At 45.4% G+C, this 20,484-nt stretch overlaps 1 protein-coding gene across 7 annotated transcripts in view; it reads right to left on the bottom strand.

Annotated features, from left to right (window-relative positions):
* Positions 1–20,484, bottom strand: part of LOC146863653 (putative E3 ubiquitin-protein ligase HERC1) — a 1,482,062-nt gene that overhangs the window by 154,565 nt on the left and 1,307,013 nt on the right. For all 7 annotated transcript variants that reach the window (XM_085627737.1, XM_085627739.1, XM_085627735.1 and 4 more), the window contains one exon: positions 17,831–17,996. In XM_085627737.1, the coding sequence (XP_085483863.1) occupies positions 17,831–17,996 (166 nt within the window). The remainder of the gene's footprint in view (positions 1–17,830; positions 17,997–20,484) is intronic.

Below are 20,484 nucleotides of genomic sequence, written 5' to 3'. Positions count from 1 at the left end.
AGTCGGAAATGATTCCGACAAGGAGTCGGTTGGAATGCTTTCCCACCGACATCGTAATGAGACACTTTAATAAGCTGTAACTTGCAAACAGGAACAGGTAAATACTTCATGTTTGGTGTTTTTGGAATCACAATCAAAAATCGTCTCTTATGGTAAAAGTTGGATGTTTGATAATAATTTTGAAATCTCACTTCTAGAATGTTGGCATTTTCCTGCATTACCCATTTAGTGCCTGCAGCCTGTCTCTAGGTTACATGACTGGGTGTAGTTGACAGTTGGGCTTTTTATTTTCCTTCTAGACAGCCACACGCAATAGAGAGCTTAGATGTGCCTAGATGGGACATCACTGGCAGGATGGGAGAGCAGAGTTAGTCACAGTCCCACTTACACTTGAATAGGCTGTGTCCTGTCTTCACAAAAACTATTGCATGACCCCTCTAGATGTTTCTCCCACTTCAAATGAGGCACCAGGTATAAATATTGGATCTCAGACACCAACTCTTCAGTACACTTTTAGAACTGTGGAGAGGAAGGACTGCTGTGCTGCTGAAAGAACTGCCACTTTGCTGCCCTGCTGGGCTGCTACCATGTTGCCTTGCTGCCCTCCTCCCTGAGTAAGAGGAATTTGGACGTGCACCTGAACCCAGGACTCTCAGAATTACTCCAGGGAGTAGTCTGCTGGCCCCCCATTCAGAGTCACAGGGACATAACAGGCTCCCAACCACCTGAACCAGCACGCAGATCCAGCTGGAGCCTGATCTCCAAGAGGTGCTCCTCAAATCTAGTGGAGCTGAATCTAAGTTTTGGTGCTCTTTGTGGCTGCAAACAAGCCTGTTGATGCCAAAACCTTGTCTCTTGCACTGCCTGCCAACTCACAGTTCTGTCAAACTAACCCTTTGTGCTACAGCATCGACCACTCGCAGGGAGCGCCATCATGAAGCTGCGGCCTGACTGCCCGCAATGACATTGAACGACTGTCTGCGACGCTTCACCGCTCATCACTGCCCTCTTCACCATGAACAGGATTCTTTGGGCTGGACTGAGAAGGTAACTTTTCAGCTGGACTAACCTGCTCCCTTTATCTGACCTGGCCTGAACTTGTAACTTTCTCCCAGCCTCTCATAACCAGATAGCTGCGAGTAGCGCTTTGGGCCGCTATATTCACCTAAAACTTTTCAATTGATATCTCCGGTTCCACTGATTGGATTTATGTCATTTTGGGCTTGTTTTATTTATTAAAAAGTATTCTAAATTGCTTTTGTAGTGTGGGATCCCTTCTGTGGTGTGTTTTCACTTTGCTACTGCTTAAAGGGTTGCACAAATACTTTATACATTGCCTTCGAGTTAAGCTTGACTGCTCTGTGCCAAGCTACCCGTGGGTTGAGCACAGGGTAGTGTTGGGTTTGCTTGTGTCTGACCCTGACAAGGACTGTGTTTCTTGTGTGAGGAAGGTGTTACCCTCCTCAACCAGTGACCAAATTTCTTACAGCTGTGTTCTCTTTTGCAGCCCCTTCTAAGAGCTCTCTCTTCTATGCACTAGTCTGAGCTGTATTAACTGATTTGCAGGTGGCAGCTGTTTGCTCTTCAAAATAAACAATGCTAGGCCCCTGTGTACACTTTTTGTTTTGGGTCTTATCGTCCATTGTAGTCTGCAAACATCAGGTGCGTGTAACTTGGGTCTACTAGTAAGTTCAGAGACCATGTCGGTGATGACTGCCAGTAATAAGATATGTTGAGGCACAACCAGAGCATCCCCTCTCCCAAACCGTGGGCAGAAGGTCACTATTTTAGTGTTCATTTTGTGTAGTCACCATGACAGCAGATAAATGCTGCATTGGATGTTACACTTTATTTTTTAAAATCTTAGATTTCTCGCTACTTTTGCAGGAAAAACAATTGTGGTGCAGGTTCAGGACTGGGTCCTTCCCATATTGTGGGGGTATATTGTGATTAGTGTGTCTGTTCTGCTATTTTATCCATTTTATTGTGAGGCGTTTGGGCATACACATTTATAAGTCTTCTATCATTTTGTATCTGCCACTGGGAATTGTATTGGCCTCAGTCCTTACAAAATGAACTGGCCCAATCCCCTGTAGTGTCCTACACTGCAGTGTGGTGTATAGCTGACCTCTGCAGCGCTAGGACGCCTAAGGGTAGCTATCGCGCTTAACAAATGGTCTTTTCATTTCATTCATTTCTGTCATTTCTCACCCTTCCTCTTGATCATGGGTTAGTCATGCAAGGATCAACCGTACATAGCTTGGTGAACCAATTGTGTGGCATTTGGACAGGAGCTCCATTACTTTAATCTTCCATGTCATCTTTAAGTTCTGTGCTGTTTGCACATCATATATTGAACTCATATAAGCAAAGGGACACACTGCTTAATTATGTTTGGCAGGTTTTATCAATTGATATGCCTGATTCAGCTCTGGAGTTTGTGGTTTCAGTGCCTCCCTCTGTGGCACATTTGTCTCTGATTTCTCAGGTACTGATGGTTGCTATAGCTGCTTTTTGTTTATTGGAAATTTGCTTAGTTGGTGGTTCAGTAGTTCTCTTGAATCCCATTTCTCCTCTTTGTTTGCAGTGGGTTGGTGTATTTTAGTCCATGTTCCACAGACCATTTCACTGCCCACTCCCACACCATTTTAGGGTCACTGAAGGATAGTGGATGGGTTCCAATTCCCGTTTTTTTTTTAGAAAGGCTGGGCACATATAGTAACACCAAATCTATACGTGTTTGCTCAACTTCCAGGTGCTTTTCTTTAATTGCACTTCCCCTGTGAAAAAAATATTTATTGTTATTCAATAACAAAAGGGTTCTTTTCCTGGCTTCTTGAGGTCATTAAGTACAATCCCTGTTGTTGAGTATTCCTGCTGTCATAGTGCGAGGTGATAATCCTGGCGGTCATGGAGAATGCAGAAAGACCAGTTGGAGCTACCGGTTGCAAAGGTCAGTCTTCTAGGAATAATTCCATCTTTGATCCCTTTGTTTTCACAAGTAGTTCAATAATTCTCACGCTGTTTGATCCCTTAGGGCCCAATTTAGATCTTGGCGGACGGGCTACTCCATCACAACGGTGACTGATATCCCATCCCTGAAATATAAATCCCATTATGTCCCATGGGATTTATATTTTATTGGACGGTATATCCGTTACAGTTGTGATGGAGTAACCTGTCCGCTGAGATCTAAATGAGGCTCATACTTTTAACCTGTAGTTCAATAATTCTTACACTGTTTCACCTGGACGGCACGTTGACTTTACTTACAAATTGTCTGCTCTTTCTACAAACAATCAGAATCATTCCTGCAATCTGGTGATGTGCCTTATCAATTCTTGGACCGTAGGGTTTATTTCAGCCGGCGTGCTGTCTGTATTTGTGACCATCTGTGCTGTGGTTCACTGATCACCTCACTGGTTCACATGTAACTATTTCACTCTACTGCCTCTTTGGTGTTTCCTATGGCACTTAGGATGCTAGCTACAAGGCCTTTAGTGCTTTTGCTGTCCCTGTGGAACATCTGGGACTGTCATTATCTGGCGAATTTCCGCCCACTCTGTGGTCTTGTTTCTCCCCATTTTTCTGGCTAAGATCTCGTCACAGGCACAGGATGAGTGTTGCTCCATAACCATAATGCCTCGTGTCACGCCACGCAAGTGTGTTCCCTTTTTTGGTTGCTACCTTGTTATGGAAGGAACAACGTTGCAGGTGTGAGAAGTTGGCCTGATGTATGATGTCACTAGTTCTAGTGTACACCTTATATCAGTCCAAACAACCCTTATGGTGATTGGTTGTAAACTCAACCTTATAGACCAGCTATCCTAGTGGTAGCATGGACAAGAGCAGTCTTAGGCTAAACTCTGAATGGCATGTGAAGCCAGTTGTGATACCATATATAATCCCTCGAATACCAAATGAAAGGACACCACAACAGATATATATATAAAATAAAGTGTATTTATTCTAGTCAAACCCTCAGCACTCTTTGTGAGATTAGAGGTAAGTACAACACAGTCTTATTTAAGCATACATTAAGTCACACAGGTAAGTAATACAGTTAGGCCCTAGGGGCCACGCAAACCATATACTAAAGAAGTGGTATGAGGACCACTGTCACGGAAATAGGATAGGCCTAGGCCTAGGGAACCGCTGGGGCTACACAACACTAGCAACAGTTAGGAAGTGGGATGCCCACGGGATTCAGGTGCAGAGTGGAAACACTCACGCGTAATCCGTAAAAGTCGATAGAAATAGTACAGTTTAGACTTATTAAGATTTAGGACACTTCTGGAGTAACTAGGAAGTCGAGACTTGAAACTTAGACACTAGGATAGTCAATACCCTGATGAGCACCGGAGTACCCAAGTTACCTAGCCCACGGGCTGCGGGTGCATAGGTGTGAACTTGCGTCGGGTTTCGTCGTGGACTCCTATGGATGCCTGAAGGAAAGATGCTGACAGGCAGTCAGTGAAGAGTGTCCGGTGGATCCCAAGGCCGGGATCAAGAAGGAAGGATATCTGCAAGCAGAAGGGACAGAGTCTGGGTCACTAGCCAGTGACCACGTGGAACCAGGAAGGAACCAGGCGATGTCGTGAAGATTGCAGGTGAAAGGTGAAGCTTGTCGCAGCAGCCACGGGTACCAGGAGACGTCGAGGATGACCAGGACCAGGAGGCGAGCTGTCCCACGAAGGCTCTTGCTGTCGGCGGCGTCGAAGTCGAACTAGGACTCACCAAGCCTTGGCAAGCGGAACCCACGAAGAACGGAGGACTTGCTTCTGTTGCAGACCAGGAAGGTCTGGGGTGCTTCTCTTTTGCAGAGGAGCAAGAGCCAGTCTGGAGGAGCCAAACCAGCAGCGGAAATTCAAAGGTGTGTCATCACAAAGGCCGCTAGCCAATGGGCAAGCAACTGGACAGACGCGGCAAGCAGGAAAATGCAGAAGGGCCCCACGCAGGACTCGTGGAGTGTGAGGGGCTGATCTTCGGTGCAGATGGTGCTTGGGGTTGGGGCTTCTCAATCCCCGGTGCACAACTTCGAGGGTGCCTCAGAAGCTGCGCTGGAAGATACTCACCACTTTTCCCAGGTAGCCGGTCCCACGTCTCTCGTCGCCTCCACGGATCTCAGCTCAGCTGTGGATGTGGATCAGGGTCGGAGAAGTCTGGAAGTCAAGGCTCTGGTCGGGCTCTGCAGTCGGTCCCTCGTAGAACTTCAGCAAAGCAAAGGGTAAGTCTCTTGATGGTGCCTGTTTGCACAGGGTAGCCACTCCTTGGCTACAAGGGAGATTCTTCAGTCTTCTTCTTTCGTTGAATGTCGAAGGTCAAGAGTTTCTGTTCAAGATGCAGGTTCAGGATAATCTAATCTCCTGGGGCCCAGCTACCACTCTTATACTAATCTGGGGGGCTGGGTTACCTGCTAGGTCTCGCCTTATGGGTGGGACCTGGGAGGGGGGTGGTTACACCCCCTTCCCTTTGTCCAGTTTCGCGCCAGGACTGGGGCTGGAGTGCCCCAGCACCGGTTTGAACTGGACTATGCATGGGACACCTTGTGTGCCCCAGGCATGTCTCATTCCTTTCAGCCCTCCCTGCCCCAATACACTAAAGTCTGTCTGGGGAGGTGCTAGCACCTCCCCAAGCAGGAAACCAATTGTCCAAGCCTCCCTTGCCGGGATCACTCCCAGCAGCAGGAGGTCAGACTCGTGTCTGTGGCAGCAGCATCCATTTTGTGATGCTGAGGCTTTGGTTAGAGTTAAACAGTAAAGTAGGATTTTAACATGTCTCTCCCTCTAGAAGGGAGGAATAATATCCTCATCACCAGAAATGGTATGGGGGTATTATTCCAAAGTGTTAGACACCTTACACGACATGTTTTGATAAAGCCAAACCATAGTTACCATAACCGTTTAAGATTATAAGGCACTTTAAGAGTATATGGTAGGCTATATCATAGAACAGCTATAAGGACATGGTTCCGAAAGCTGCAGACAGGCTCAGCTCATGCTAGAGCACCATCTCACATGTTACCAAGCACTCTGCCTCCAGGATTGTTAAGGCCTGCCATAGGAGTGACTGATAGGTACACATGTGTCTATATATAAGGGTAGATATAGGCATACTATATCTAAGCAAGGGGTGATTACACGACCTTGCCCCAGCTGAGTGATCAGCCAGTTGTGTCATAATGGAAGGCCAGGCCAGGGGTGGCATAATACATGCTGCAGCCCCTGGTAGGCCTAGGGTACACCTATGCCCTGGGTACCTAAGGTACACTGTACAGGGGCAAATAAGGTGATCCTTACCAATTGGGAATGTACCTAGGGTACATGGAGTCCATTTTAAAGAGAGAGCAGACAGCCTGTGACCCTGAATGGCAGGATCTCAGGCCAACTAAGTCGAATAACCAGCTAGACACTAGGCAAAAAGTTGGGGGTAACCATAGTCAGATATCCACCTTCCTACAGCAGGCCCTAGGCTTTCACAGTGAAAACTTTCAGTTACTTTGTTAGGAAGAGGAGCGGTGCAGCAGAAAGGGCGGCTGACTTCGGAACACGGGGCTCACGGTTTGATGGCCGGCGGCAGGTCAGCCCAGCGCCATGTGACTCTAGGCAATAGCTCGCTTAACCCCTTCCATGCGGGGCGGATTCCCCCGCTGTGCTGAGCGCTGCTTGCGCGGGCGTGGTCATGACGGAACGGTTCCGTCATGAGCACAGCTCAACCGACGCTCATGACGGAACCGTTCCGTCATGAGCGCCGAAGGGGTTAATCTTACCGACGGTCCCCATCACCTTGAGACCCTTAGGGGTGATTAGTTTGAGCTTTAAAAAAAACAGGTTATTTTGTTGTGCTTAGGTGAATGACTCAGATGTGCCATTTTATGCATGGCTTTAAGTCACTTATGGAGCCAGTGGCCAGACTGTTGTACCTTTTTCCACCCTTCTGGCTTCCACTCTGTGGCATTTTAGCTCTGTCTCTACTCATTCTTAGGTTCAGATGACTATACACTTCTATTGGTGAGTGTTGCCATCATGTGTAGGATAGGAAATTCTTTGTATACTAATATCAATTCCAGTTTCTCCAGGGAAGGTGTATTTTAAAGCATGGCACTTTTCTATCAACCCTCAGTAAGTAGGACAGGAGAGGGGGGCAGAATACATCCTTCATTCCTTTAGTCTGGTGGGTGTTTCACCTGTCTCAACGCGGTTCCGACTGTCTGGCTTTTCACCCACAACATCCCTCTAAGTTATGCATGCTGCACCACACCCCTGGGCCTTCCATTGATCCATGGAGTAATGAAGTGTGGGGCTTTGTAGGTTTCTTCCTTTCCAAGCCATAAACCACAATAAAGGAGGTTCAGCCTTACCTCCTCCTGTCACACTACACTGATCTTCACCTGCTCCATGGACCCTTGACAGTCCTGGTTGTCCTTCCCGCTTTCTCCTCCTCACCCGCTTCTCATGGCAGACAATTAGGGCCAGTTTAAAAAAAAGATTTTGTGTCATTTTTTTAACACAGACCTGACACAAAATCCTTTGTGATATTTACGAAGCAAGGCAAATAGGTATTTGTGCTACTTTTAAAAAAAAGGAGTCATGCAAGACAGAGCATTGTGCTTCCTAGTGTAATTTTGCCACAGGTAGGTGTTCCATGGGTTGTGCGTTCCCGTGCATCCACCGATGGATTTTAAGGTAAAGCCAATGCTATGAAGACTTGTAGACATGGGTTTGCGTCAGAATGGTGGTCCTACCTGATATTGGCATAACCAGGAGAAGGAATATGTTACCCTGTAAGCATCTGTTTGTGGCATGTAGTGCTGTAGATTCACATGCTTTGCATACTTCTGCCATATAGTGTTGGGTCCGGATGTGTGCAAGCTATTTTTCTTCGAAGAAGTCTTTCAAATCACAATGGAGAGTGACTCATCCTCTTGGTCATAATACGCATGGCCATCGACTCCATTGTTAGATTGTTTTCCCACAGGCAGGTGAGAATGGAGTGTGAATGTAAGTGGTAAGTAAAGAGATGTCCATGCATATAAAAAGAGAAAAAACTGCACCGGCTACAGGTGTACGGGGAGGAGAAAGCAACATAGTTGTTTTGTGTTTCTAAACATTATAGTCCTATCAGTGTTGTACGTATGGGTTATTTTGATATCTAATGTATGGAGAGCTGTTTCTGCAACTGAGTCTGGTTGGGGTAACTGTAGCTCAATTGATTGATTGAGGTGGAAATAAGAAACTACATTTGGAAGCATTTGGAGTTGGTGTGGAGGACTACCCTGTCTCTTTGGTTCTGGAAACTGGGTTCTCGCAAGGTTATTGCCTGGAGCCCACTAATACGCCTGAGTGAGGTAATAGCAATTGAAAATGCCACCTTCCAAGACAGAAATTGAACGGGGCTGGTAAGAAGTAGCTCAATTGGACGGCCCATGAGTCGTGTAAGAACAGTGTTCAGATTCCATGAGGGTGGAGGTGGAGGTAGTGGTAGAATTATTCTTTTTAAGACCTTCTATGAAGGCCTTAATTACTGGTATTTCGAATACGGAAATGTGTTGCCTGTTTTGGAGATAGGCAGCTATTGTGCTTGCTTGAGTGGTCGCTTTACGGGCTTCTTTAAGAATGGTCATACATTCAGGTGGGAGACTGAGGTATCCGCATTCAATGACCTCAGGAGCCAAATCATCAGGTTGAGAGATTTGGGATCCGTGTGCCTGATTTTTCCATGGTTCTGAGTGAGAAGGTCCGGCCTGTTGGGTAGCTTCTTGTGGGGAACTACAGAGAGGTCCAATAACGCTATGAACCAGGGCTGACGAGCCCATGAGGGAGCTACCAGTATGAGTGTGAGAGATGTTTGCCTAAGCTTCCGAACAAGAAATGGAAGGGGCGGGAGAGGAGGAAAAGCATAGGCAAATGTCCCTGACCAAATAATCCATAGTGCGTTTCTGCTGGATTCTGGGTATAGGAACCTGAAGGTGAAGTTTGAGCATTTGGCGTTGTCTGTGGTTGCGAACAGATCTATTGAGGTATCTATTGAGGTCATCCCATTTGTGGAAGTATGGGAGTAGGACTTGCGGGTGGAGTTCTCACTCATGTACTTGTTGCTGTATTCTGCTGAGGAGGTCGGAAAAATGTTGTCTGTTCCCGGAAGGTACTCCTCTAAAAGATGAATGTTGTGAGGGAGAGCCCAGTGCCAAATGGTCTGAGATAGGTGAGATAGTTGTGGAGAACGTGTCCCTCCTTGTTGGTGTAGGTAGTACATGACTGTCATATTGTCCGTCTGGACTAGGACAACCTTGCCGATTGGGCTAGTTAGGAAAGCTTTCAATGCTAGGTGAACAGCTTTAAGCTCTAGGTAGTTGATGTGGAGACCTAGGGTCAGATGTATGACCCTTACATTTTGTCTGCCTCATTCATATTCATGAGGCAGGTGCTATTTGCCACCCCATTAGGAATGGCCAGCAATCACAGGGATGGTGGTCTGCTGGGGTCAGCAGACCACCATATCTGTGACTGCTTTTTTAACAAAGCAGTTTTTTTTTTAATGCATCCCGTTTTCCTTAAAGGAAAACGGGATGCACTTAAAAAGAAGAGTGAAACATTTCTGTTCATTAGATTGAGCCTAGAGCCGGAGCGCATGCACTGCTCTGCGAGACTTGTGGTGGAGAAGCGAATAGAAGCCCCGCCCACTCTCCACCCATATTTGCTATTGTCTTGTGTCTTTGTACTAAATGCTGGCTTATGATTCATAAATAGGCTTGTTAGTACCTCCTTAGTACCATCTCCTCTTCATTTGTCACCTCCCATGGCGACTGGCCCCTTTACTTCGGTTGTTACACGGTATGTGTTATTCAGACTGTGAGCACTACTTTCTTTATTCAGTTTCTCTTACTGCAGGCATGACGTGCTTTGGTGCCTTTTTTACCCCCCTCCTTCCTGTTATCGAGCCTTGTTTAGCCCCCCGCCGCCCTACCTCTCGTTATCCGTGCCTTCTCCCTCCCCGTCCCCTCCCGCTGTCCGTGGCTGATCTGTGTCCAGTCTGGTGCTTAGGGTTAGTCTACAGCTGAAGAATCTGCTCTTCGATTATCCACCAGCAAGACCTTACCAAAGGTAAATAACGTGTTAGTTTGTATTCATTCATCTTTTTTTATGGTGCAGTAGATGCTTTTGAAAAAACTAGTTTCTCAACTGGTTTCTTGTCTATGCCTGCATCAATTGTGGGAGGTACAGGCACATAACAGGCTTTATTCACTCCAGCCTCAAGTCTTCTTGGGTCATTCTGCAAAATCGTAAATTGTACTCCAGATTTTCTGCTGCTCGGGGGAGGCGCTCATACACATACGCACATAGACCTTGTCTATACATTGTCACTGGTGTGTATATTTCTTATGAAGGATGAGGGACCCGTCGTTCCAGTTAACATCATGACAACACTACTTTTTTTGCGAACGTAAATATTTGCACCATGGAACAGACTTGCTGTAATTGCATTTCTTGTAGCCTCCTACTTACTGGCTGTCTTGGATTTGTTTTTACCTAAAGTGTTTGTGATTGTTTGCGTTGTTCTAATCATAGTTGGGGTAGTAAGGAACGTTGCTCGCATTTCGGTGCACAGCAACACTTTACGTTGATAAGCTGTCAGGACATAGGCACTATAAATAGCCAGTGGATGCGTTATCCCTACTCACTGGTTCATGTTTCCTTGTCTGTTTTGAGGAAATGAAGCATCGCTGTCTCTGAGGGTAGCCTTGTCATTTTGCCTGTCTGTCTCTGATGCTCCAGTCTCAGGAAGGCCTAGGCTTTCCTTGAAACACCTCAGTCTCTTCCCGGTCTGTGGTTTCCCTTTCTCTTTTACACTTCCCATTTAATCTACCAAGTATATGGATGTGTCTCTCCATGCTTACTCGGAAGCCATAGGATGTCTTTTCTACTCTGCTGAGGTTGTTTTCCATGCCTTGGTCTGTGCTAAGTTTCTATTACAACTACAATGTTTCTTTTATATCGACAATTTCTCTGATTGTTAGTAAGGAGCTCTGCTCCTATACCTCTTGTTGTTCTCCGACCTCTGTTCCCACAGCACTCAACTGGAGTCCGCCTTTGTCCCATACACTCATTTCCCTCACAGTCTGTCTCTCTTCCAGGCTGGCTGTCAGCACCTTACATCTGTCCCTTACCTTCATTTTTTTGCCAGTCACTGTCTAAAGTGTTAGTGCTTTGTGACTGTATGGCAGTACACAGTCTCTTACAGACACTTGCTGTATGGAACTGTCACCCGTTTTTAGGTTGAGGGTGGGCAGCGCATGCGCTGCTCTGCAAGGCATGCTGTATTCAGGTAGGGACCTGAAGCTCTGCCCATTTTTTTCATTGGCTTGTGTCATTGTCCAATGTAAACTGTGGCTTTTTATTGATCAATAGGCTTTGTAGTCCCTCCTTAGTACCACCTTGTCTCATTTTGTAACGTCCCATGACGACAACCTCTGTTAAGAGTGTTGTTACAAGGTAGGCTTTAATTACAGCCTCAGAGCACAATTTTTTTCAAATAGCAATTAGTCTCTCATTTGCGAGAGTTTAAGCTATTGTCCTTGTAAATAACAATGCTTTTTATTTACCCGTTAACACATAAATAAAAGGCATTGTCATTTACAATGCCAATAGCTCAAACTCTCGCAAATGCGAGACCTATTGCATTGCAATGCTTGTTTTTGTTAAGAGCAGGCAGTGGTCCCGCACACACTCACAAAGGGAAACGGGTCCCCTGGGGACCCCTTCCTGTTTGCGAGTGGTTTACCACCTACTTGAAATAGGTGGTAAACTGAGAGTGTTTTGCGAACGCAAAACAATGGTATAGTACATTGTGACTCGCTATTAGGAAGGGACGCCCCTTCCTAATAGCGAGAGTAACAAACACTATTTTGCGAATCACCTACTCACAAAATAGCGTTTGTACGGGCCGATTTCCTGTTTGCGACTGCAAAAAATGGTCGTACATCTGGCCCTTAGATTTTTGGTCTCCCATAGTCCCTGTACTGTGAGATCCTGTAAGTGTGCACCCTATCGGTTGAGTGATGTGTCTGTTGTGATAGTGATGTGGGGAAAAGGGTGGAGGAAAGGCCATGCTTGTAAAAGGTTGTTGGTGTACCTGCACTGCAGAGAGTGATGAGTGCGGCAGTCTATCAACACTAGATTTTCCCAATGAGCCTCCGACTGAGACCACTGTTGAGCTAAGTGGTAATTAACATATCGCCCTACCAAAATATCATGTACAAAATACTGTGATATGGAAATATCCTCTGTCAGAATATCGTTGTTGAGCATATCTATTTTAAGGTAAGTAATATCAATGTTAAGAATAGCGAAGTCATTAATATAGTTTACAAAAATATAGTTGTTAATAATATCATTTTTAATTATTATGTATTTTAGAAAATATTTTAAATGGATATGTTGTAAATTTCATGTATAATTATTGTTTGTTTTTTAATACAGTTGTTACATTTTTAGAAGGTATTAAACTTAATTAAATACATTTTTGTGATTTTTAGTGACATAGCAGCTTTTGGGTTTATAGGAGTTCACGGTGGGAAGTAATTTAACTATAATTAATTAGTTTTAAATCAATATTAATTATTTAATTTATAATTATTAATTGTGCAAATATTATTTTTTTATAAACAACTTAGGTGCAGGTTGTGGGGTTTATAGGAGTACAGGGTGAGAAGTAAATTGATTATAATTAAGTAATAATTAGTTGCTTCATTATTATTAATTATTTAAACGATAATTGTGTAATTTTTACATTACATTATTAAAATTTTTGGAAATTATATAATATAAATTAAATTATTCGTTTAATTATAGTTTTTTTAACTAGATATATGTAAATATGTGTTTCACTTTTTCAACATACGTATAATTGTTATATTTGTTTAAATATACATTAAATCTATTTCATTTTTCTTAAATTAATGTTACTATTTAATAATTTAATATTCAATATTTAAATTCATAGATATATTTAAAAAACGATATTTATTACAACAGTATTAATGACAACTATATTTCTTTTACGATATTTTTGTACTTACTATTATAGGTTTAGAAATTATGAATATATTTTTGACAACAATATTTTGGACATGATATTTTTGTATTGTGATACTTTAGGAGGCGATATTATGTCAGTGAACCGAGCTAAGCATTCTTGCGACGATCACATGTGTAGTGGCGCATAAAGTATTATGGAATGCAGAAGGCCATCATGCCTAATAGACGCATGACTGTCCTGACTCTGAGTTGGTCATTTGGCTGAAACAGGGGTATTAACGCCTGAAAAGACTGCATTCTTGCAGTATTGGTATAGGATAGGCTATCTGTATGTTTAGAATAACCCCTAGATAGGGTTAAACATGTAGTGGCTGAAGGTGAGACTTGGTGGAATTGATGGTGAACCCTAAGTGGTGGAGCAGATTGATTGTGACCTGAGTGTGGTATTGACATTGTTGGCAAGTGTTGGCTTTGAAAGGCCAATCGTCCAGATGTGGAAATACGTGGATATTTGCCCTGTGTAGGTGTGTGGCTACCACTACAAGGGTCTTGGTGAATACCCGAGGTGGGATAGTTACCCAGAAACGAAGGGCCTTGAATTGATAATGTTTGCTGCCCACCACAAATGTGAGATATCGGCCATGTGCTGGGTGTATTGGTATGTGACAATAGGTGTCCTTTAGGTACAATGCAGCCATAACGTCATCCTATTGGAGAAATGGGATCACATATTGTAGTGTGACCATATGGAAGTGCTCTGACAGGTTCTATTCATTTAGGGACCTGAGGTCTAGAACTGGCCATAAAGAGCTGTCTTTTTGGATATTAGGAAGTATAGTGAGTACACCCCTGGACCCTGGTGACGTATAGGGACAGGCCCTAAAGCTCCTTTGAGGAGGAGCGCTTTTACCTCCTGTTTGAGCAATGGTTGAGGTTCCAGTGATAGCCTGTTTTTGCAAGGTGAGAATGTTGGGAGGTGTAATGAGCTCCAGACAATAGCCATGTTGGATAATGTCCAACACCCACTGATCTGATGCAACGGTTTGCCATGTAGATAGGAGAATATTGTAAGTGACCTCTGACTGGTGTTATGTGGTCGGGAGGTAATAGAGGGAAGTCATTGTTTGGTGGTGCACGTGAGGAAGCACCCTTGCCTTTACCTTTGTAATTGTTACCTCTATATGAGCTTCTGAAATAACCCAGAGGGGAGGTATACTAACACTTATTGTGTTAGTATGAGGTGGAGATGTTAGAAGATATTGCACTGATATCTCCACAATAGTTAGGGTGGCAAAAGAGTCACAGGAGCAGGAGTTTGGGGAACACCCATTGCTTTAGGCGTCTCCTTGACTTTTTTGGTTTTCTCCAGTGTTTGGTCCACTTGAGGCCCAAACAGATGTCATTTATCTAATGGCATGTTCAGCACATTTTGCTGAACCTCTGATTTGAAACCAGAAATACGGAGCCATGCATGCCTTCTGTAAAGGATGCTGGCTGCAGTGTCAGCTGAGTCCATGGCACAGAAGATGGAGGTGTTTGATATAAGCTTGCCTTCATAGACACGTTCTTGGCCCAGCTTCCTGTGCTAATCTGGAGGGACTTGGAGGAGCTCCTCCAACTTGTCCCAGTGAGCACAATCATACCTTGTAAGAAGGCCCAAAGAGTTGATGATATGCCACAGGTTGGCTGATTATGCTGCGACCCTTTTCCCCACTGCACCTATACGTTTACTTTCTTTGTCGGGTGGTGGGGCATCTCGACTGGCCTGTGAGTTTGCTCGTTTCTGAACAGTGGTGCTAACCAGGGAGTCTGGCAGAAGTTGGCCCCGGATGTAGATGGGGTCAGATGGGGAGGCCTTCTATTGGGTGTTATTATAACCATATCTCTAATAGGGTCTTTACAAATGTCTTCTGTATGCCTAATCATGCCCTTGAGCATTGGGAGGTATTGTGTAGGTCTCTGAGTGGAAGAAAGTGTTTCAAAGAGGAAATCTTCTTCTAAAGTTCTTGAGTTCCACTTCATGGAAAGAGGCAGCCCTCCCTATAAGCTCCTGATAAGATGTGGAGTCATCAGGAGGGGAAGGCCAGGTGGGATAGAGATCCAGGTCTGTCCCCTGGTGGGTCTATATCATAGGTATCCCAGAGGTCGGTATGTGGTGGAGAACCAAATGTGTCCTGCCCCCCACCATGCCCATCTGTATCAGAATGTGGAGACCCCTGGGATGAAATATCCAGTGGTTCCCCTGGAGACTGTGGGGGAGAGAGTGAAGCAGGTGGAGGTGGTGAGGTTGGTGTAAGAGGTAAATGACTTGGGGCCTTGTCTGCCTTCTTGTGGTGTTTCGCAGGAACCGGTATGTTCAGAGCCTCCTGGAAAGACAGCTGTCTTTTGGGTGGTGGAGGAATAGGTGCCAAAGAATGGGCAAGACTGTATGAGGCTGGATAACAATGTGTTTTTGTCAAGCATACAGGTGCTCTTGGAGTTGATCGAGGATTGGCTCCACTGGCGTTCCAGAATCAGACTTTGAAATGTTCGGGTCTGACACAGGTGTTGGATTTGGCACTGAAGCTCTGCTCAGCATCGTAGCGGTGGACATCGATGGTGAAATTCGTCCCGGCACAGAGGATTGGGTAGATGCCAGCTGGTTTTCAGAGACCAAAGTGGGCAATACCGGAGGTTTCAGCTTTGTTTGCGTTTTTGGCGCCAAGCTGGAAGGTGGGGCATCCAAACCAATTGCTCAGTGCTGACCACGGCCAGAAGGCAGTGGTGGATTGAGGGACTCTGTTTGATGTCCCAGAGGAGCAGAATGGCTTTTTGGCTGGTTGAAACTGTGCCATACTCACAGACTGTTTAGCAGGCTTTAAGTCCTCCATCTCCAGATCAAGCTCAAGGTTGGATTCGGAACTGCCCTCTATCAATAATGCCTCTTCCTCCACAAACGATGATTTAGGGTGTTCTTCTTCTCAACATCAGAGGTCTAGAATGTCCTCAATGCTCCTCTTCGACATCTTGAGTCGATATGCAAAAAAGGGTTTTCTTGGAGCCGAAGGAGTGGCAGGCATAGCAATAAGATTTTCTGTGTTCCGGCGACATGAAAAGATTGCGGGTACTTCGCGTGGCAGCGAGAACAATAATGGAAGGGCATCCATTCCATCACTATCATGACATTATTGGAAAATATGATGGAGACTGAAGAAGTCCCCGAAAGGTGAGGCCCTGTGGGGGCCATGGTCAGAGTGACTCAACTCAACGAAATCCATATACCTTGATATGCAAGAATTGGAAATGTGATTGGAAACAATACCGACAAAGGGTAAGGTATTGGCAAACTGAAAACAGCACAGTGACGATGTCATGCATGAGGGCACACAAACGTCCAAACCCAACCGTGGAAAGAAAACAATCTAACAATGGAGTTGATGCCCATGCCCATTATCACCCAGAGGAGGAGTCACCCCACTTCATGACTCAAAAGACTTCTTCGAAGAAAAACCACTTGCACACATCTGGACCCAACACTAGATGGTAGGCGTATGCAAAGCATGTGTATCTACAGCCTCACATGCTTCAAACATATCTTTTTCTTCTCATTATTTCCTCTCTGCATGTGTGCTGCATTCCACAGCACACATTCAAAGAGGAAATAGCCTCAATGGATATTTTCTTTTGCTGGAAGGTGTCCCGTCCTGCACAAAAACTGTTCTGACCTTAGGGCAAACACCCTTGCTCTATGGCGTAAGGATGCCTGCAATGGTGCTAGGCAGCTACACGTTGCACCAGCGCCTGGAAAGAGCAGAGCGGTGTCATTACTTTGAAGATATGGTGCAGTTTTGCTCTTTCCCCTTCACACAATGCACCAATGCAACTTCATTTGCTGTGCTGTGTTGCTTGAACTCTTTGGAAATATGCCCCTCAATTCTGGTTCTGCGACAAGGTTAGATCACCTTAATTTTTTACTTTACGGTGTGAGATTTTTAGTATGACTGACAGTGTTTATTGTATTGCAGAAAAAGGGGTGGGATTCTGCTCCTTTGAGGCACTAAACATTGAAGACTCAGAACTATTCCATGATAAGTGATGTACTTTGGCTGTAAGCTCACTCCAATATGTCTGGGTCAATCAGTAGTTGGCACGCTCCGTTACAAGAGAGACTACTTTGACGACGGACCTCTCTGTGGATTAAGCCATGGGCATTTGGAAAGCATGCACCACGACAAACATCCTCTCAGCTACAAATGTATGCATATCCGTAAAATCCTTTAAAAGGGTGGACCATTTCAGCAGCCCTAATTGGAGTACCTGCTATAAACTGCATGGGCGGACTGTCTCACCTGTAGTCACTTTGTTACCAGACAGATCTGATAGAATGAATGTTATTGCACAGTCAGTCTCATACCCCAAGCAGCAACTGATTCACAAAGTGAAAATGAATCAGTGAATCAACAATGCTTCACTCAGCAAGTCACTCTCAGATTGGCTTATTAAATTTTAGGCCTTGCCCAGTTCTGTAGTATGGTACTGAGAGAGTACAGTAGTAGGTGAAGTTCAAACCCAAGGACCTTTGTCCAATGTCTTCTTTGTGTACACTTGTCAACTTCTTAACTAAAATTACGGGTAAAATCAGGAGTATAATAGGGGGACCCCATTAAGGTGAATGGGCAATGAACAGGAATAAAAGCAGGTATGTTTGTGTAGTCTTCAGTTTCAGGAAATCCCACACTGATGAGTCAGAATTGTCTACACTTTGGTTTCACACTTCTCATTTTGTGTTAAAAATGGTGAAAATCAAATGTTACCTGGCACATCTCCGTGATTGTGTCATCGAAGACACCCCCAGCATCATCTGCGCCTTCACCAATCAGCTTAACTTTCCAGGCGCGTGAAGGGAGGCGCAACTCTGTCGGGTTCAGATGGACGACCTGTTTGGCCAGCTGGGTGAAAACTGGCGAGCTGTTTATCTCTCTATGAAAAGGAGAAGGAGCATAGACAGATCATACAACTGAGGATGTTTGACATCACACAAAGAGTACCTCCAGCCCCCAGATCATCGAATGAGTAAAGTATGTTTGCACATCTTGCAAGGAGTAATGCCATCCTACAGCTCACAAAGAGTACCCTGTGCCTACAGATCATCTAATGAGTAAAGCCTGTCTCCAGATCTTGCAAGGAGTAATGCCATCCTACAGCTCACAAAGAGGACCCTGTGCCTACAGATCATCTACATAAAGCCTGTCTGCAGATCTTGCAAGGAGTAATGCCATCCTACAGCTCACAAAGAGTACCCTGTGCCTACAGATTATCTAATGAGTAAAGCCTGTCTGCAGATCTTGCAAGGAGTAATGCCATCCTACAGCTCACAAAGAGGGCCCTGTGCCTACAGATCATCTAAATAAAGCCTGTGTGCAGATCTTGCAAGGACCAATGCCAGGTACAGCTCACACAAAGTACTTGCTGCCTACAGATCATCTAATGAGTGAAACCAGTCTGCAGTACTTGCAAGGAGTTCTGCCACCCCACAGCTCACACAAAGAGTACCTCCAGTCCACAGATCATCTAATGAGCAATGCCTTTCTACAGATCCTGCAATTGCTAATGGCAGTCTAGAGCTCACACACAGCACCTCCAACCTACAGATCATCTAATGAGTAAAGCCTGTCTGTAGATCTTGTAAGGAGTAATGCCAGCTACAGCTTACACAGAGTACCCTGAGCAAGAGCTCATCTAATGAGTAAAGCCTGTCTGAAGATCTTGTAAGGACTAACGCCAGCTACAGCTCACACAGAGTACCTTCAGCCCACAGCTCATCTATGGAGTAAAGCCTGTCTGCAGATCTTGTAAGGACTAACGCCAGCTACAGCTGATAGAGAGTACCTCCAGGCCAGAGATCATCTAATGAGTAAACCCTGTCTGCAGATCTTGCAAGGAGTAATGCCAGCTCACAGACAGTACCTCCAGTCTATGGATCATCTTATGGGTAATCCAGTCTGCAAATCTTGCACGGTTTAATGCCATCCTACAGCTCACAGAGAGTACCTCCAGCCTACTGACTATCTAATGAGCAAAGTCTGTCTGCAGATCTTGCAAGGAGTAATGCCATCCTACCGCTCACACAGAGTACCTCCAGCCGATGGATCATCTAATGAGTAAAGTCTGCCTGCAGATCTCGTAAGGACCAATGCCAACATAAAGCTCATACAGAGTACCTCCAGCCAACAGATCATCTATTGAGTAAAGCCTGCCTTCAGATCTTGCAAGGAGTAATGTCATCCTACAGCTCACCCAGAATACCTTCAGCCCACAGATCATCTAATGAGTAAATCCTGTCTGTACATCTTGCGAGGACTAATATCAGACTAAAATTCACACAGCGTACTCGCAGCCTTCAGATCATCTAATGAGTAACGCCTGTCTGTAGACCTTCTAAGGACTAATGCCAGATACAGATCACACAGAGTACCCTGAGCCTACTGACTATCTAATGAGTAAAGCCTGTCTGCAGATCTTGCATGGATAAATGCCAGCCTACAACTCAGAGTACCTGCAGCCCATAGGTCATCTAATGAGTAAAGTATGCCTGCAGATCATGCAATGAGTAATGTCATCTACAGCGCACAGAGACCCAAGAGACCCCAGCTACCTCAACAACTACAGACCAATCTCGCTACTTCCCTATCAGGCAAAAGTAATTGGAAAAGCTGTCAACAGCCAACTCACCTCCTTTATCGACGAGAACAACATCCTCGCCTCCTCCCAATTAGAATTGAGGAAGGACCACAATCAATCAATCAATCATTGTATTTATAAAGCGCACTACTTACCCGTGAGGGTCTCAAGGCGCTGAGGGGAGGGGGTGCTGCTACTGCTCGAAGAGCCAGGTCTTGAGGACTCTTCTGAAGGTGAGCAGGTCTTGGGTCTGCCGTAGGTGGGTGGGGAGGGTGTTCCAGGTCTTGTCGGCGAGGAAGGAGAAGGATCTGCCGCCGCCGGCAGTTCGTTGGATGCGGGGGACAGCGGCGAGGGTGAGGCTGGCGGACCGGAGCTGGCGGGTGGGGGTGTAGAAGCTGAGTCGGCCATTGAGGTAGGCTGGTCTGGTGTTGTGGAGGGCTTTGTGTGTGTGGGTGAGTAGCTTGAAGGTGATCCTCTGTTCGACGGGGAGCCAATGTAGGTCTCTCAGGTGGGGGGTGATGTGGCTGCGGCGAGGGACGTTGAGGATCAGTCAAGCGGAGGCGTTTTGGATGCGTTGCAGTCGTCGCAGGTGTTTGGCCGGGATACCTGCGTAGAATGCGTTGTCGTAGTCAAGCTTGCTGCTGACGAGGGCCTGGGTCACAGTTCTTCTTGTTTCGGTGGGGATCCACTTGTAGATCCTGCGGAGTATGCGGAGGGTGTTGTAGCAGGAGGAGGAGATAGCGTTGACCTGCTTTGACATGGAGAGGGAGGAGTCGAGGATGATTCC

Source organism: Triturus cristatus, chromosome 2_1, assembly GCF_964204655.1.
Source record: "Triturus cristatus chromosome 2_1, aTriCri1.1, whole genome shotgun sequence".
NCBI lineage: Eukaryota > Metazoa > Chordata > Amphibia > Caudata > Salamandridae > Triturus > Triturus cristatus.
This window is presented reverse-complemented; position numbering and strand designations above follow the sequence as displayed.